Source organism: Haliotis cracherodii, unplaced genomic scaffold, assembly GCF_022045235.1.
Source record: "Haliotis cracherodii isolate W230 unplaced genomic scaffold, xgHalCrac1.p SCAF_2, whole genome shotgun sequence".
Lineage (NCBI taxonomy): Eukaryota > Metazoa > Mollusca > Gastropoda > Lepetellida > Haliotidae > Haliotis > Haliotis cracherodii.
The window spans coordinates 73220189-73236644 of record NW_027266275.1 but is presented as its reverse complement, the minus strand read 5'-3'; the positions used below and the strand labels follow the sequence as shown (position 1 = coordinate 73236644).

Here is a 16456-nt window from a genome sequence, read left to right as displayed (position 1 = left end):
ATTACGTGAATCGGATCCTTGCTCTGATACTTAATTAACATATCCGTTATTGAGACTGATAGCAGGTGTAGATAGGAGAAGGGAACAAATTAATATCTTGTTTGTTAATACACGGTGATATTATCACAAAACCTGGCCATTGAGTGGCACTGAGCTGACATAACCAACCCTCTGTGCTTGCTGTGTCTGGCTGTTAGCACACTTGTTTCCAACACTAAGTAGTTTTTCATTTTGCCTGTTTCAATAATGCATCAACTTGATTTGAATATTTTTTACTGGGAATTAAATTTGAAAAACAAACCTCCCCATCTTTTTGCAATTGATTCAGGTGTTGACAGTTGAGAAGCTCCCGTTCGGGGCAAACACAGGTTTGCATGTGTGTGTGTTTGGTGAGGGCTGTTGGTGTGTCTGTCTTGTTTGATCTGTCAGATTCCACAAAACCTCACATGCTAATTCACAGGTCCTATCATTAGCGGCTGAAGTTGTTGTAGCTGAGATTAGACTGTGTGGGAACGTAGGGGCGGTGTGGGAACGTAGAGGGTGTTGTGTGCTGCTGGAGTGAGTGAGGGAGTAAATTATCAACAACTGAGCACAAGAGGAATGCAGGATGGAAAGTTTGTTGTGCAAAGCTGCACTCAGCAATATTCCAGCTTAATTATGCAGTCTGTGAATTATCAAGTCTGGATCGGACAATCCAGTGATTGACATCAGGAGCATCGGTCTACACAAATGGGATACAATGACATGCATCAACCTAGGCAGCAAGCCTGACCATTCGATCTCATTAGTTGCCCCTTATGACAAGCATGGATTGCTAAAGACCATTTCTAAGATCTACACGGTCAGATAAGCATGTGAGTGAAAGGTGCTTGAGTGGGTAGGTTGGGTTTTACGATGCTTTTGGCAATATTTCAGCAATATCACAGCAGGGTACACCAGAAATGAGCTTTCACAGATTGAACCCATGTGGGGAATCGAACCCTGATATTCGGTATGATGAGTTGACGCTTTAACCCCTCGACTACTCAGAGTGAGTAAGGGAGATTGAGGGAGTTAGTGATTAACAAGTGAGTGGAAGGTTATTGAGTGAGGGAATGAGTGAAGGAGGGAATGAAGGAGGGAGGGATGGAATGAGTGAAGGGGAGAAATGGAATGAGTGAGATGGGGTATGAGGAAGGGAAAGGGTGAGTGAGTGAGGGAAGAAATGAATGAGTGAGGAAGGAAATGAGTGAGGGAAGGAAGGAATGAGTGAGGGAAGGATGGAATGAGTGAGCAAGGATAGGAATGAGTGAGTGAGGGATGGAAGGAATGAGTGAGTGAGGGAAGGATGGAGGGAAGGAATGAGTGAGGGAAGGAAGGAATGAGTGAGGGAAGGAAGGAATGAGTGAGGGAAGGATGGAATGAGTGAGCAAGGATAGGAATGAGTGAGTGAGGGAAGGAAGGATGGAAGGAATGAATGAGAGAAGGAAGGAATGAGTGAGGGAAGGATGGAATGAGTGAGCAAGGATAGGAATGAGTGAGTGAGGGAAGGATGGAGGGAAGGAATGAGTGAGGGAAGGAAGGAATGAGTGAGGGAAGGAAGGAATGAGTGAGGGAAGGATTGAGGGAAGGAAGGATTGAGGGAAGGAAGGAGTGAGGGAAGGAATGAGTGAAGGAAGGAAAGAATAATGGAAGGAAGGAATGAGTGAGGGAAGGAAGGAAGGAGTGGGAGAAGGAAGGAATGAGTGAGGGAAAGAAGGAATGAGTGAGGGAAAGAAGGAATGAGTGAGAGAAGGATGGAGGGAAGGAAGGAATGAGTGGGGGAAGGAAGGAATGAGTGAGGAAGGAAATGAATGAGGGAAGAAAGGAATGAGTGAGCGAGGAAAGGAATGAGTGAGTGAGGGAAGGATGGAGGGAAGGAATGAGTGAGTGAGGGAAGGAAGGAATGTGTGAGGAAGTTAAGGATTGCGGAAAGGATTGAGGGAAGGATGGAATGAGTGAGCAAGGAAAGGATGGAAGGAAGGAATGAGTGAGGAAGGAAAGGATGGCGGGAAGGATGGAATGAGTGAGCGAGGAAAGGATGGAAGCAAGGAATGAGGGAGGGAGGGAGTGGGTAAGTGAGTCAGTGAATGATCAGCAAGTGAGTAAAAGATAAATGAGAAAGAGAGGGACGATGAGAATGGAGGCAAGACAAGTTCGTCTATTTGAAGTTATGTTACAAGACAATTAGTACATATTGCAGGTTGCATGTTACAAACAGCTGACACTTCTATCCTGGTAAAAAATGAACTAAAAATCTCACAGTGTCAGTGGATGATGTCCTTCAGTATGAGGTTGAAATCCCCAAAATAAAATCAGAGTGCGAGCAATAATACAACATCAAGTTTTGTGTTTTGTTTGTGATATGTTTGTGATAAGATTTTGTTTAAGGTATCTTATTATACCTATATTATCACACAAAGCTAGGATACCTGTCATAACTATGACAGCGAAATAATTTGTGTTGGTGATCTCAGGAACAGGGTGTTTACCAATGACATTACAGGAAGACAACATGGATGAGGAATAAATAAACAGGAAGTAACAAAGAGATACATGATGTTTTGGTGGTTGTCATCAGGTCAGTGTTTAACATGCATCTATTTCAGTGACTGCACACAACCCTACAATAGTAGCCTGCACTGTAGACAGTGATGATTGATTCACACAACTATGATCTTGCCTACCTAAGATTGGTCCAGACTAATTGTTAAATTGTACTTACAATGATCTTCTCAGTTAAGTTGACTATGACTGAAAACACAACTTTGACAATAATCTATATATGACAAATACTTTATTAAAACACTCAACAATTCAACCAATCAAAAGCCATACAGTATTTCTTCAACAGCCAACGAAATGCAGGCAACAGCTCTAATACCTACTGAGCATTTACGGTTCAAGAATGCCTTGTTCTCAGTTTCACTTTGCTTAAACTTTAAAATATACCAGGTTACACTGGGGGCACAGATGGCCCAGTCGTCTCAGGTGTGTCAGTTTGCTGTGCAGAGTTGGATCCCTTGGGCATACCAGAAACCATGGTTTGCCATGATTATGTTTCTAGGTTTGTCAGCACCCTATCCATGTTCGTGGGCAGTCGGGTAGCCTAGTGGTTAAAGTGTTCGCTCGTCACGCCGAAGACCAACATGGGTACAATGTGTGAAGCCCATTTCTGGTGTCCCTCCCCATGATATTGCTGGAATATTGCTAAAAGCGGCGTAAAACAATACTCACTCACTCACTCACTCACTCACTCACTCACTCACTCACTCTCCATGTTCGTTGGTTGCACCTAAGGCCTGCATCACTTGGGCGTTTCTCCAACACTTAGCTGACACGCCGTAATATAACTGGAACACAGTTACTAATGGTGTTGAACCCATCTCACTCACTCACTCACTCACTCACTCACTCACTCTCCATGTTCGTTGGTTGCACCTAAGGCCTGCATCACTTGGGCGTTTCTCCAACACTTAGCTGACACGCCGTAATATAACTGGAACACAGTTACTAATGGTGTTGAACCCATCTCACTCACTCACTCACTCACTCACTCACTCACTCACTATCCATGTTCGTTGGTTGCACCTAAGGCCTGCATCACTTGGGCGTTTCTCCAACACTTAGCTGACACGCCGTAATATAACTGGAACACAGTTACTAATGGTGTTGAACCCATCTCACTCACTCACTCACTCACTCACTCACTCACTCACTCACTCACTCACTCACTCACTCACTCTCCATGTTCGTTGGTTGCACCTAAGGCCTGCATCACTTGGGCGTTTCTCCAACACTTAGCTGACACGCCGTAATATAACTGGAACACAGTTACTAATGGTGTTGAACCCATCTCACTCACTCACTCACTCACTCACTCACTCACTCACTCTCCATGTTCGTTGGTTGCACCTAAGGCCTGCATCACTTGGGCGTTTCTCCAACACTTAGCTGACACGCCGTAATATAACTGGAACACAGTTACTAATGGTGTTGAACCCATCTCACTCACTCACTCACTCACTCACTCACTCACTCACTCACTCACTCACTATCCATGTTCGTTGGTTGCACCTAAGGCCTGCATCACTTGGGCGTTTCTCCAACACTTAGCTGACACAACGTAATATAACTGGAACACAGTTACTAATGGTGTTGAACCCATCTCACTCACTCACTCACTCACTCACTCACTCACTCACTCACTCACTCACTTCAAGTCCGGTAATGGCATAGTTTGAGCACTGGGCAGAGGGAGTATTATTCATAGGTCTGTTATGAGGATGTTCAGAAGGAGTAGATAACACTCTCATGAAACATTGATTGTTTAATTTCCCAACAGTTGTACCGTTCATTGATATCTCCCTCCCGTTAATCTTCCACAGCTGTCTTGCATGCCTGTGCTGTGGTAAATGTATCGTATATCCGTTGTTTAGCCGGTGTGCTGCTCTAATCCGCTCAATAACATCAACAGATTAATTCTATTTCCTGGCTGCCCTTTATGAAATATATATGCTGTTGTCCCAGTGACTATACACTAATGTCCTGTTGTGCCGCGGAGGTGTGATAGCAGTAATTTGTTGCTATAATGAGGTTTGGTCATCAGGTCAGGCTCGAGGGACTGTGGGGTCAGTGAGCAGAGGCAGCATCACGCAGCAGCAGCAGCAGCGGCAGCAGCTACATCCACTACACATGGCCTTTATACCTCATGAGGTTCTGCCAATAATAACTTATCTTTGAATGACCTTGGTTTCAACTTAGGTTGTATATCTGCCTCTATATTCAAAAATAGATTTTCTTTTAAAAAACTTTATCATGATTTCTTTTTTTCTGCTGACACATCATTTTAGTTTTTATCTACAGGGGTGTATTTACTGGGAGGTAGCTTGCAGTTCCTGTCTATTGAACTGAGAGGATTTACCCTCTAATGATCTGAAGGAGGAATACTATTAGCATTTCTATTTTTATTTCAATAAATGAAACATAAATTTTGATAATTGCAGCTTTTTTTCATCATCTAAAACATCCCCCACTGAAAAAATCTGTTATTTGTGAAATAAAACAAAGTCGGCACCATCAAATCATTTAAACACAATTTTATGAATTCAGAACTGAAATCTCATTGTCAGTGAGGGTAGCTATGTGGTTAAGGTGTTGGCTTCTGTCACCAAAGGCCCGGGTTTAATTCCATATTTAGGTTCAGTGTGTGAAGCCCATTTCTTGTGTCCCATGCTGTGATCTTGCTGAAATATTGCTACTAGTAGTGTAAAACCGTATTTATTCCCTCATGTTCAGTAAAAAGTTAGTTTGGTAAGTCAAAAGGTATATAGTCCTGCGCTAAGCATGCCTTGGTCCAAGTGAGATCGAGTGTCTGGCTTATACAGGAAGCACCACAAAGAACGTGTGCAACAATGATGGGGGTCAGTGTGTATGGCTTTACATTCAAGTTGCTTTGTGAAGTTGAATCCACAGATAGGAGCTGCTGGGTTGAAGCATCGATCGTGAGGATGTTCCCCATGCGCTGTCAGTAGCTGAAGACAATGCTGGGAAACAGATTCCATGACATCGTCATGATCAGGGATCGCGATATAATCTCAGCTGCACAATGTTCCACGCAACAATCTGCAGCTTTTTCATCTGTTTCATTCCATCAATATGCTGCTATCTTCACTGATTATTTCTTGGTTATTATTTTTCTTCCGGAATTTCTAGAAGAGGGGTGCAGTGAGGTAGCTGAGTGGTTGAAGTGGTCGCTTGTTTGGCTAATGAACTGGGTTTGATTCCACACATGGTTACAATGTGTGACGCTAAAGACTGGTTTTATTTACTCCATTGGGATATTGCTGTCAAATAATCCTGTACCTGGTTTTATTTCTTTCGTCAAAAGAGGATGCTGTCATATTAAAACTGGCTATGTACGTTAAAAATGCAATTATCCTCAGAAACAAATTGTAAAACACTAGTATATATCCAAATATGTAAAACTACTTATATGTAACTCATTTGTATGTGGGCCAGAGGCCTAAGATGCAATAAATATTTTTGATGCTAAAAGCACAGGAAAGTCTGGCTTTGTTGGATTTACTGTCAGGGTTGTCATGATAGTTTCTAGTACTTGTATATTTGCACCAAGCAAATCATGCCCTCACTCTGTGGACAGGATTCATTTCACTGATGGACTGGCTGACCTGAAGACAAAATAGGTTTTCCCAGAATTCTTGGGAACAGATACTGAAAACTTCCATCTTGTTCCATTGTTTTCACTTCCACCTGGCCCTTTCTGTGATGTAAAAGCCCTAGATGAAGCAAGTCTAGATTTTCCTCAGGTTCAGGTTCTGAATCTCCCATCTCACTGAGGCTCCTTTTCAATTCAAATGTACTCTCTTTTTTCAAAATTATATACTTTAAGAGACTAAAGGTTAGTCTAACATGCTACATTCAGAACCATTCAATACTGTGCACTACAGATTACAGTCCCTGACTTGTTGTTGCACACCAGTCTCACTCCATCCTGACCCGTGAAGATGCGAGGAGAGTAGGTCTTCTGCAGCCCATGCTTGCCATAAAAGGTGACTATGCTTGTCGGAAGAGGTGACTAACGGGATCGGGTCGTCAGACTCGCTGACGTGGTTGATGCATGTCATCATGTCCCAATTGCGTTGATCAATGCTCATGATGTCAATCACTGGATTGTCTGGTCCCGACTCAATTATTTACAGACTGTCGTCATAAAGCTGGAATATTCCTGCATGTGGTGTTAAACCCCAAACAAACAAACAAACAAACAAACCCTCCATCCTGGTGTAAGCCCTACCCTGAATGTTGGAGACGGAACTGATTGGTCCACACACATGATACATCTCTGCCGGAGACAACCAGCAGATAACTTCAGAATGTACCAGAGACAGCAGTCTGCTTGTTTACCATTGCCTAGGATGTTCATCCCACCAGGTGCATAGAATCACCTGACCATGGTTCAGAAAGTTCTGGCATGTGTTACACGAGTTCAGACTTCATTAATCTGTGGTTACTTCTCGTAGATTCTGATATTTCAACTACCTATGTGAGGGAGTACAGAGTTCGAGTGGTGTACTGCAATATGAGCGACATGGAAAATTAATTTGCAGACATGATACCTATGAATGAGCCATTCCTTCATCCACTGATTGCTTCCAGTGTGCATCTGCTGTCAAATAATCGCAATCTGTGTATAAGTTTATGTCCTTGGTTGTGATTGAAGACCTTGGTCCTGCCGCACACCCCCTCCCCATTCACCCCCCTCTCCATTCAATCCCCTCCTCATTCACCCCTCTCACCCTATCTAGGTGATCGGTCCCCTCATCTCGGGGGACCCCATCAGCTGATTCCTCATTGCCCCCTCCGCACTCCTGCTACATCATCAACATGGGTATGTGCCGATTACTGGTGGCAGAGAGTTGAGGAGCATCGCACTAATAGATTGGATGGGATTTAGTCTCAGTTCGTGTGAGACTCGAGACAAATCACACACAGGGAACAGGGAAATAGGCACATTTTATGATTGGTATGCAATTTGATAAATTAAGCAGACCATTTTACTTGTGTATTGGCACAGGTTTGAGACAAGATCCTTCCATGCAATAGACGCACACATGGCAGTTAAGTCAGCATCTATTCATAAAGCATGCTTGTCCCTCACCCAAGGCTTTGGCATTAGCTGGCTGGACCTTTAACATCTCCACCCTCTGTGTGCACAGTACTGGGTGATGACATGCCTAGTGGTTGGTATATCTCACTATAGCACTTGGTGATGACATGGCCTAGTGGTTGGTATATCTCACTATAACGCTGGGTGATGACATGCCTAGTGGTTGGAATATCTCACTATAGCACTGGGTGATGATTTATCCTAGTGGTTGGTATATCTCACTTTAGCGCTGGGTGATGATATACCTAGTGGTTGGTATATCTCACTGTAGCGCTGGGTGATGAGATGGTCTTGTGGTTGGTATATCTCACTATAGCGCTGGGTGATGACATGGCCTTGTGGTTGGTATATCTCACTATAGCGCTGGGTGATGACATGCCTAGTGGTTGGTATATCTCACTATAGCGCTTGGTGATGATATGGTCTTGTGGTTGGTATATCTCACTATAGCGCTCAAGGGTGACATGGTCATGTGGTTGGTATATCTCACTATAGCCCTGGGTGATGATTTATCCTAGTGGTTGGTATATCTCGCTATAGAGCTAGGTGAGGACATGATCTTGTGGTTGGTATATCTCACTATAGCACTGGGTGATGATTTATCCTAGTGGTTGGAATATCTCACTATAGCGCTGGGTGATGACATGATCTTGTGGTTGGTATATCTCACTATAGCACTGGGTGATGATTTATCCTAGTGGTTGGTATATCTCACTATAGCGCTGGGTGATGATATACCTTGTGGTTGGTATATCTCACTATAGCGCTGGGTGATGACATGTTCTTGTGGTTGGTATATCTCACTATAGCGCTGGGTGATGACATACCTAGTGGTTGGTATATCTCACTATAGCGCTGGGTGATGACATGGGCTATAGTGGTTGGTATATCTCACTACAGCACTGGGTGATGACATACCTAGTGGTTGGTATATCTCACTATAGTGCTGGGTGATGACATGGTCGAGTGGTTGGTATATCTCACTACAGCACTTGGTGATGATTTATCCTAGTGGTTGGTATATCTCATGACAGCGCTGGGTGATGACACTGCATTAGTGGTTGGTATATCTGACTTTAACGCTGGTTGATGACATGCCTAATGGTTGGTATGTTTCACTATATAGCTGGTTGATGACATGGTCTAGTGGTTGATATATCTCACTATAGCCCTGGGTGATGACTTAGTTTTCAAATAGACATGGTGTCGTTTGGTGGATTTTGAATTCGAAAAAAACGATCTTACTTTGGATGACTGAGATGTTTGGCGTGTTTAAAGTGTCATATTTCATGGTAATTGTATCAAACGCGGGCAGGTCTCTGCGTGGCCTCGTCTCAACACAACATTCGCTTCTCTGGCTCCCATTACTCAACGTTATCAGACTTGGTTAAACAATATTAGCAGTTAATCACTTGCATTCGATAACAATGTAATTGACAACACGCTACTTCTGAATTATCTTTGTCATTAATTCAGTCACACAGTAAATAATGCCATGCTTCCAGTACTGCAAACATTCTGCTGTGATGTAGCGTGACTCTGTTTCCATTGTGCGTTAAGCTATGACCTGTACACTTTGTGACTCTCACTTGTCGTCATACAGCATCATCAGCGCCTTCATCTCACAGCTGTTTATGCACGCAACTTCGTCTACAACATCAAAGTGAACACCATTATTAGTGACAATCAAAACCAAGCCTAAAATTCTCCTTACTTTCATCTAACCAAATCCACAGGACATATTTTAGCAGATTGGTTTTAAGAATTTCTGCATGAATGCTTTAATAAAGATTACAGCTCATTTCTTCATTGTTTCCTTTGAAGATTCCAGGCTTCTGCTTTGCTTTATAAGACCACAGTTCCGCTAAATTGGTGAAATCCTCTCTCTTCCTCTCTGGTTGTCATGACAATTAAAGAAAACATGGAGACAGTTTTATCATTAAGATGGATTCATGTGTGTCTTGTCAATTGGGGATTAGTCGCCAGTCTTTATCTCAAGTTAATGCAGTTTTAGTTTGTACGTAAAAACGTGCAGCAATGTGAATGTGTCATTACTGAACAATGTGCTCGGTGCCTCATCTCTCCGGCTGTAGAAACACAGCTATTGCTTCGCGTCTTACTTTCCCCTTCTGATGAGAGTGTAATGGATGAATGTATAAATGTTCATCCAAAGATGTAATGATTTTCAAACTGCATTACTATATTTAATCAATTTTGTTATGCAAACAAAATAACTGGGATGTAGAAAAATTGAGCTTGCACTTAAATTGTGATAAACTTTGACAAGGAAATCTTATTTGTATGGCGATTACATTTGTACAAGCGTATCAGTGACTTGGAGATTAGGTTTCAGCTTATTTGCAATTGTTGAATTGTGTGAGTGTATTTCACGCTGACCGGCAAGGACAAAGTTCGTAGCTGGTTATGATGGAGGATTATCTGAGTGGAGGCTGCGTTCGCTGTCACAAGAACACAGCAGAGTGGGCCTACCAGGCAATGAAAACAACACTTGTATTAAGTCCTGAGTGGTTTAATTTTCATGATTGACCGGTCATTGTTAAAACTGACAATTACCTGTGATTTGGTTGGTTGGCCAGGTGTCACATGGCCTTTGATGTGTGCTGACCACTGCAGGGTGGGAGAGGTCAATGGTGGTTAAACACTGGATGTCTCAATTTGCAATAAAAACAGTTGGTGCTGTTAGGGAATATTTGACTGTGAAATTAAATTTTAAGAGTGAATGCCATCCACGAAAGTTCTCAGTGACCTTTAAAATATATCAGTTAATATGAGGTTTGAATTTCAATTTATGGGAATGTTTAATGCATATAATCTCTTAAAGTTTTACATGAGAAGGTATGCAAATAGCCTCTAAAAGACCAGTTTTAAGATCAGGCAATTAGATTCAAGTCAAAATGAGATATTTTTTCTATTAACATTAAGTATATATGTTTATTGCATACAACTTCTGTGATTCAATTCTTTCAGTGTCTCTGCTGAGTCGATGTGTTAGTAATACAGGTCTTTTATTTATGACGACTGTAGGAATGTAGCTCACCTTTTGATACGATGCAAACTGTAACACTGTAGAATGTAGTACTCTGAAGCACATAATATAAGCAAACTGTAGCAAAGAATGGAAAACACTAGCACATCTATATGGAGCAAACTCTTGCATTGAATGTAGCAAACTGTAGCAAAGAATGGAAAACACTAGCACATCATGGAGCAAACTCTTGCATTCAATGTAGCAAACTGTAGCAAAGAATGGAAAACACTAGCACATTATGGAGCAAACTCTTGCATTGAATGTAGCAAACTGTAGCAAAGAATGTAAAACACTAGCACATTATGGAGCAAACTCTTGCATTCAATGTAGCAAACTGTAGCAAAGAATGGAAAACACTAGCACATTATGGAGCAAACTCTTGCATTGAATGTAGCAAACTGTAGCAAAGAATGGAAAACACTAGCACATTATAGAGCAAACTCTTGCATTGAATGTAGCAAACTGTAGCAAAAGAATGGAAAACACTAGCACATCTATATGGAGCAAACTCTTGCATTGAATGTAGCAAACTGTAGCACTTGGTGTCATGAACTGACAGTATATTAGAAACTGTAGCAAACTGTAGCACAAAATGCTGCGAACTGTGTCGGAATGTAGCCAACTGTGGCATAGCATGTTGTAAACTGTAGCACATTATGTAGCAAACTGTTGTACGGAATACAATGGTGGAGTTCAACATTTACAGAGAACTATTTCCAATGCAAGCCAGTAATGGCGTTTTTAAACTTCAGTTTGTTTTATTTGAATAAAAGGTAACAGTTAAATAAAGACAGGTTACAACAGTTACAGTAGACAGGTTAAAACAGTAAATATTTGAAATATGGCTGATAAAGCCAAAAAAAAATAATCTAATTTTGACCCCAATATCAGGCAGAAATTCTGCTTCCCATGTGGCATTTGATGTGGCATCTCCAGTCTTTATCTATTTTTGCATGTAAAATAGTCAGTCAATCACTCTCTCTCACATTCTCTTCCTTTCACACTCACACTCTCACTCTTTCACATTCTTTGATTTTCTCATTCTATTACTCTTTTGTTCCCTCATTCTCTCATTCACTCTCACTTTCTCCCACTCTTACATTCTTTCACTCTCAAAGTCAACTTCTCTTTTTCACACTCTCACTTTCTCTCTCACATTCACACTTTCACTTTCTCCCACTCACATTCTCCCATTCTCCCATTCACACTCTCACTTTCTCTCACTCACATTCACCCATTCACACTCTCACTTTCTCTCACTCACATTCTCCCATTCACACTCTCACTTTCTCCCACTCACATTCTTTCACACTCTCACTTTCTCTCACTCACATTCTCCCATTCACACTCTCACTTTCTCTCACTCACATTCTTTCACACTCTCACTTTCTCTCACTCACATTCTCCCATTCACACTCTCACTCTCACTCACATTCACCCATTCACACTCTCACTTTCTCTCACTCACATTCTCCCATTCACACTCTCACTTTCTCTCACTCACATTCTCCCATTCACACTCACTTTCTCTCACTCACATTCTTTCACACTCTCACTTTCTCTCACTCACATTCTCCCATTCACACTCTCACTTTCTCTCACTCACATTCACCCATTCACACTCTCACTTTCTCTCACTCACATTCTTTCACACTCTCACTTTCTCTCACTCACATTCTCCCATTCACACTCTCACTTTCTCTCACTCACATTCACCCATTCACACTCTCACTTTCTCTCACTCACATTCTTTCACACTCTCACTTTCTCTCACTCACATTCTTTCACACTCTCACTTTCTCTCACTCACATTCTTTCACACTCTCACTTTCTCTCACACATTCTTTCACACTCTCACTTTCTCTCTCACATTCTTTCACACTCTCACTTTCTCTCACTCACATTCTTTCACACTCTCACTTTCTCTCACTCACATTCTTTCACACTCTCACTTTCTCTCACTCACATTCTTTCACACTCTCACTTTCTCTCACTCACATTCTTTCACACTCTCACTTTCTCTCACTCACATTCTTTCACACTCTCACTTTCTCCCACTCACATTCTTTCACACTCTCACTTTCTCTCACTCACATTCTTTCACACTCTCACTTTCTCTCACTCACATTCTTTCACACTCTCACTTTCTCTCACTCACATTCTTTCACACTCTCACTTTCTCTCACTCACATTCTTTCACACTCTCACTTTCTCCCACTCACATTCTTTCACACTCTCACTTTCTCTCACTCACATTCTTTCACACTGTCACTTTCTCTCACACATTCTTTCACACTCTCACTTTCTCTCACTCACATTCTTTCACACTCTCACTTTCTCTCACTCACATTCTTTCACACTCTCACTTTCTCTCACTCACATTCTTTCACACTCTCACTTTCTCTCACTCACATTTTCCCATTCACACTCTCACTTTCTCTCACTTTCTTTCACACTCTCACTTTCTCTCACTCACTTTCTTTCGCTTTCAGTCTCTCACACTCTCTCACTCACATTCTCCCATTCACACTCTCACTTTCTCTCACTCACATTCTTTCACACTCTCACTTTCTCCCACTCACATTTTTTCACACTCTCACTTTCTCTCACTCACATTCTTTCACACTCTCACTTTCTCTCACTCACATTCTTTCACACTCTCACTTTCTCTCACTCACATTCTTTCACAGTCTTACTTTCTCTCACTCACATTCTTTCACACTCTCACTTTCTCTCACTCACATTCTTTCACACTCTCACTTTCTCTCACTCACATTCTTTCACACTCTCACTTTCTCTCACTCACATTCTCCTATTCACACTCTCACTTTCTCTCACTCACTTTCTTTCACACTCTCACTTTCTCTCACTCACATTCTTTCACACTCTCACTTTCTCTCACTCACATTCTTTCACACTCTCACTTTCTCTCACTCACATTCTCCCATTCACACTCTCACTTTCTCTCACTCACTTTCTTTCACACTCTCACTTTCTCTCACTCACTTTCTTTCGCTTTCAGTCTCTCACACTCTCTCACTTTCACTCTCACAGTCACACATTGGTGATCTCTACTGGTGATGTGATAAGTTATACTTTGGCATTACACAGTCATAGAAGCTTGAGTCCACCTCCTTCATAAATGTCATCACTGTTGTTTTCGTCTTACAGAGGAGATGTGGGGCTTCTACCTTGCCGCCTGCCTGGACGTCCTCTCCCCAGACACTGAGGACACACCTGAGGACGAGGGGCACAAGGACAGAGGACACTCTGAGATGCTGCACAAGGTAGGCAGAATGTTCCACATGTAAAACTGTATCCAAAGACTGAAGGATATCAATAACTGTTCAGCCTAGTTCGTGCTCCACCACTTACTCATCAGTGTGGGCCCTAGCTTGTTGTAAGGGCTGGCAACACCTGAGATCAAACTCTGGGATGGCTGCTTGCCTCATGCTGTCCATGTGACGGGAATTGAGACCCATGCTTTCAGGGTCTGGTATGCCTGGCCCAGACTTGAACCACTGGGTGCTGTGACACCCTGTGATGTAACTGAAATATTGTTCCAAGCTCTCCCTCACTAGTGTGATGATGGAATCAAGCAATACATTTACTGAAGCAATTGGATACCTCTCTCTCCAAGTCCATGTTACATCATCTAAATACAGAACATAAATTTACCTCATACAAGCCCGCCGTGAAGATCCGGGATAGAACAGTTCTTCAGTAACCCATGCTTGCCATAAAAGGCGACTATGCTTGTTGTAAGAGGGGACTAACAGGATCGGGTAGTCAGGCTTGCTGACTTGGTTGATGCATGTCATCCCAATTGCGCGGATCAATGCTCATGATTTCAATCACTGGATTGTCTGTCCCAGACTCGATTATTTACAGACTGACATCATATAGCTGGAGTATTGCTGAGTGCGGCGTTAAACAACAAACAACAACAACCCTCATCCAAGATCATTTGGTAGTACTTGTGACAGAAACTGTGGTCAGTCAGACTCGGTTGATATTATGTCATTGTGACCCCACAGCATGGATCGTTGCTCTTAATATCAATCACTGGATTGTCTTGTCAAGATTCAGTTATTCACAGGACGCTGACTTGAGTTTGAGGTCTGCCATGTGTAATTTGTCTCCTAATGTGTGTTGGAGATTGTCAGGTGCCTTCTGATGTGTGTTAACCATGTGTGTTAGACATGTGTGTTGGTATCTGTCCGGTGTCTCCTGATGTGTGTTGGTATCTGTCCGGTGTCGCCTGATGTTTGTCAGACATGTGTGTTAGACATGTGTGTTGGTATCTGTCCGGTGTCTCCTGATGTGTGTCAGACGTGTGTTGGAGGTCTGCCATATGGCATGTGTCTGTTCAGGACTATACGCAAGATGAAGACAATAAGGGGTCGGGGAAGTGTTATGTCATTTCTTCTAGACCCTTGAACACATCTGCACTTGGTGCAAGTGGCGTTCCTTTGGACTGCAATCTGTCCGGTTCGGTATCAGGTGTATTGGGCAGGATTATCTTCTGGCCCCCAATATGTATTGTCTGTGTAGAGTACATCCTTCCTTGTCTCAAGTGAGCTGGGTCATATTGACTGATGGGGTATCCAACATGAGAGATTTGCCTCACTTGAAACCCAAACCCTCTTGACATGAACCACTTGTCACTTGTCTGATAGTCTTACAGGCTAAAAATTCCTTCTCCTCAGTAAAGCAGGATTGATTGCAGGTTTTGACCTTAGCCTAATTTGTTCCGATGACAAGTGGTTGCTCTTTCCCGAGTGCTTTGTGTCCTTCAGTTGAGTGAGGAGATTGGCTTTGTTTGCCAGCGTCATTGTGATAGGCAGGCTACAGTGCATGGGATACTTCCGTTGCTGCTGCTGCTGCTGCTGCTGCTGCTGTTAATGTCCCAGTAGCGTTAGGTACCTGTAGAGGACTGGTGAAGAACCGGAATAGAATAGGTCTTCAGCAACACATTCTTGCAGTAAAAGTCAACTATGCTTGTCATAAGAGTCGACAAACAGGATCTGGTGGTCAGGTTTGCTGTCTTCGTTGATGCATGTCATCGTATTCCAATTGCGTTGATCGATGCTCATGATGTCAATCACTGGTCCAGACTCAATTATTTACTGACCGCCGTCATCTAGCTGGAATGATGCTGAGTACAGCGTTAAACGATAAAGAAAGAGAAACCAGTAGGGATTCTGGGTTACGCTAGGTCCCCAGCAGCCTACGCTTGTCATGAAAGGCGCCTTAGTGGATCCGATGGTCAGACTCGGTGACACATTTGATTACAAGTCATCATACCATGACAGCATGGATTGTTCCTCATGATATCAGTCACTGGATTGTGTGGTCCAGACTTAATTATCTATAGACCAGGGTGCCGTTGTACAAAACAACCTTATCACTACCACTGTCATAAGTCTATGCTAAGGTATGAGAGTTTGTACAATCGCACCCAGTGCCCTATAGCTGGAATATCATGTGTGGCATTAAATGACAAAGAAAGAAGGTAGTGTTGGGTCCCACTGAGCTGCCAGGATACCCTCGTATGAATGAGTGCCTGATTTAGCCTAGATGGGATGCATGGTTTTTCCCGTGGATCCCCTGGTATGGATGGGTGTTAGTGCCACATTTACCCTGAATGGGATGCATGGTTTTCCCCCCTTGGATTCCCTGGTATGGATGGGTGTTTG

The 16456-nt window shown here is 42.6% G+C and overlaps 1 protein-coding gene across 1 annotated transcript in view; it reads left to right on the top strand.

Moving 5' to 3' along the window:
• LOC139469616 (U3 small nucleolar RNA-associated protein 6 homolog) overlaps positions 1-16456 on the top strand; it is a 172842-nt gene that overhangs the window by 105246 nt on the left and 51140 nt on the right. Inside the window, exon 15 of the mRNA XM_071251836.1 lies at positions 13929-14044. Within this exon, the coding sequence (XP_071107937.1) occupies positions 13929-14044 (116 nt within the window). The remainder of the gene's footprint in view (positions 1-13928; positions 14045-16456) is intronic.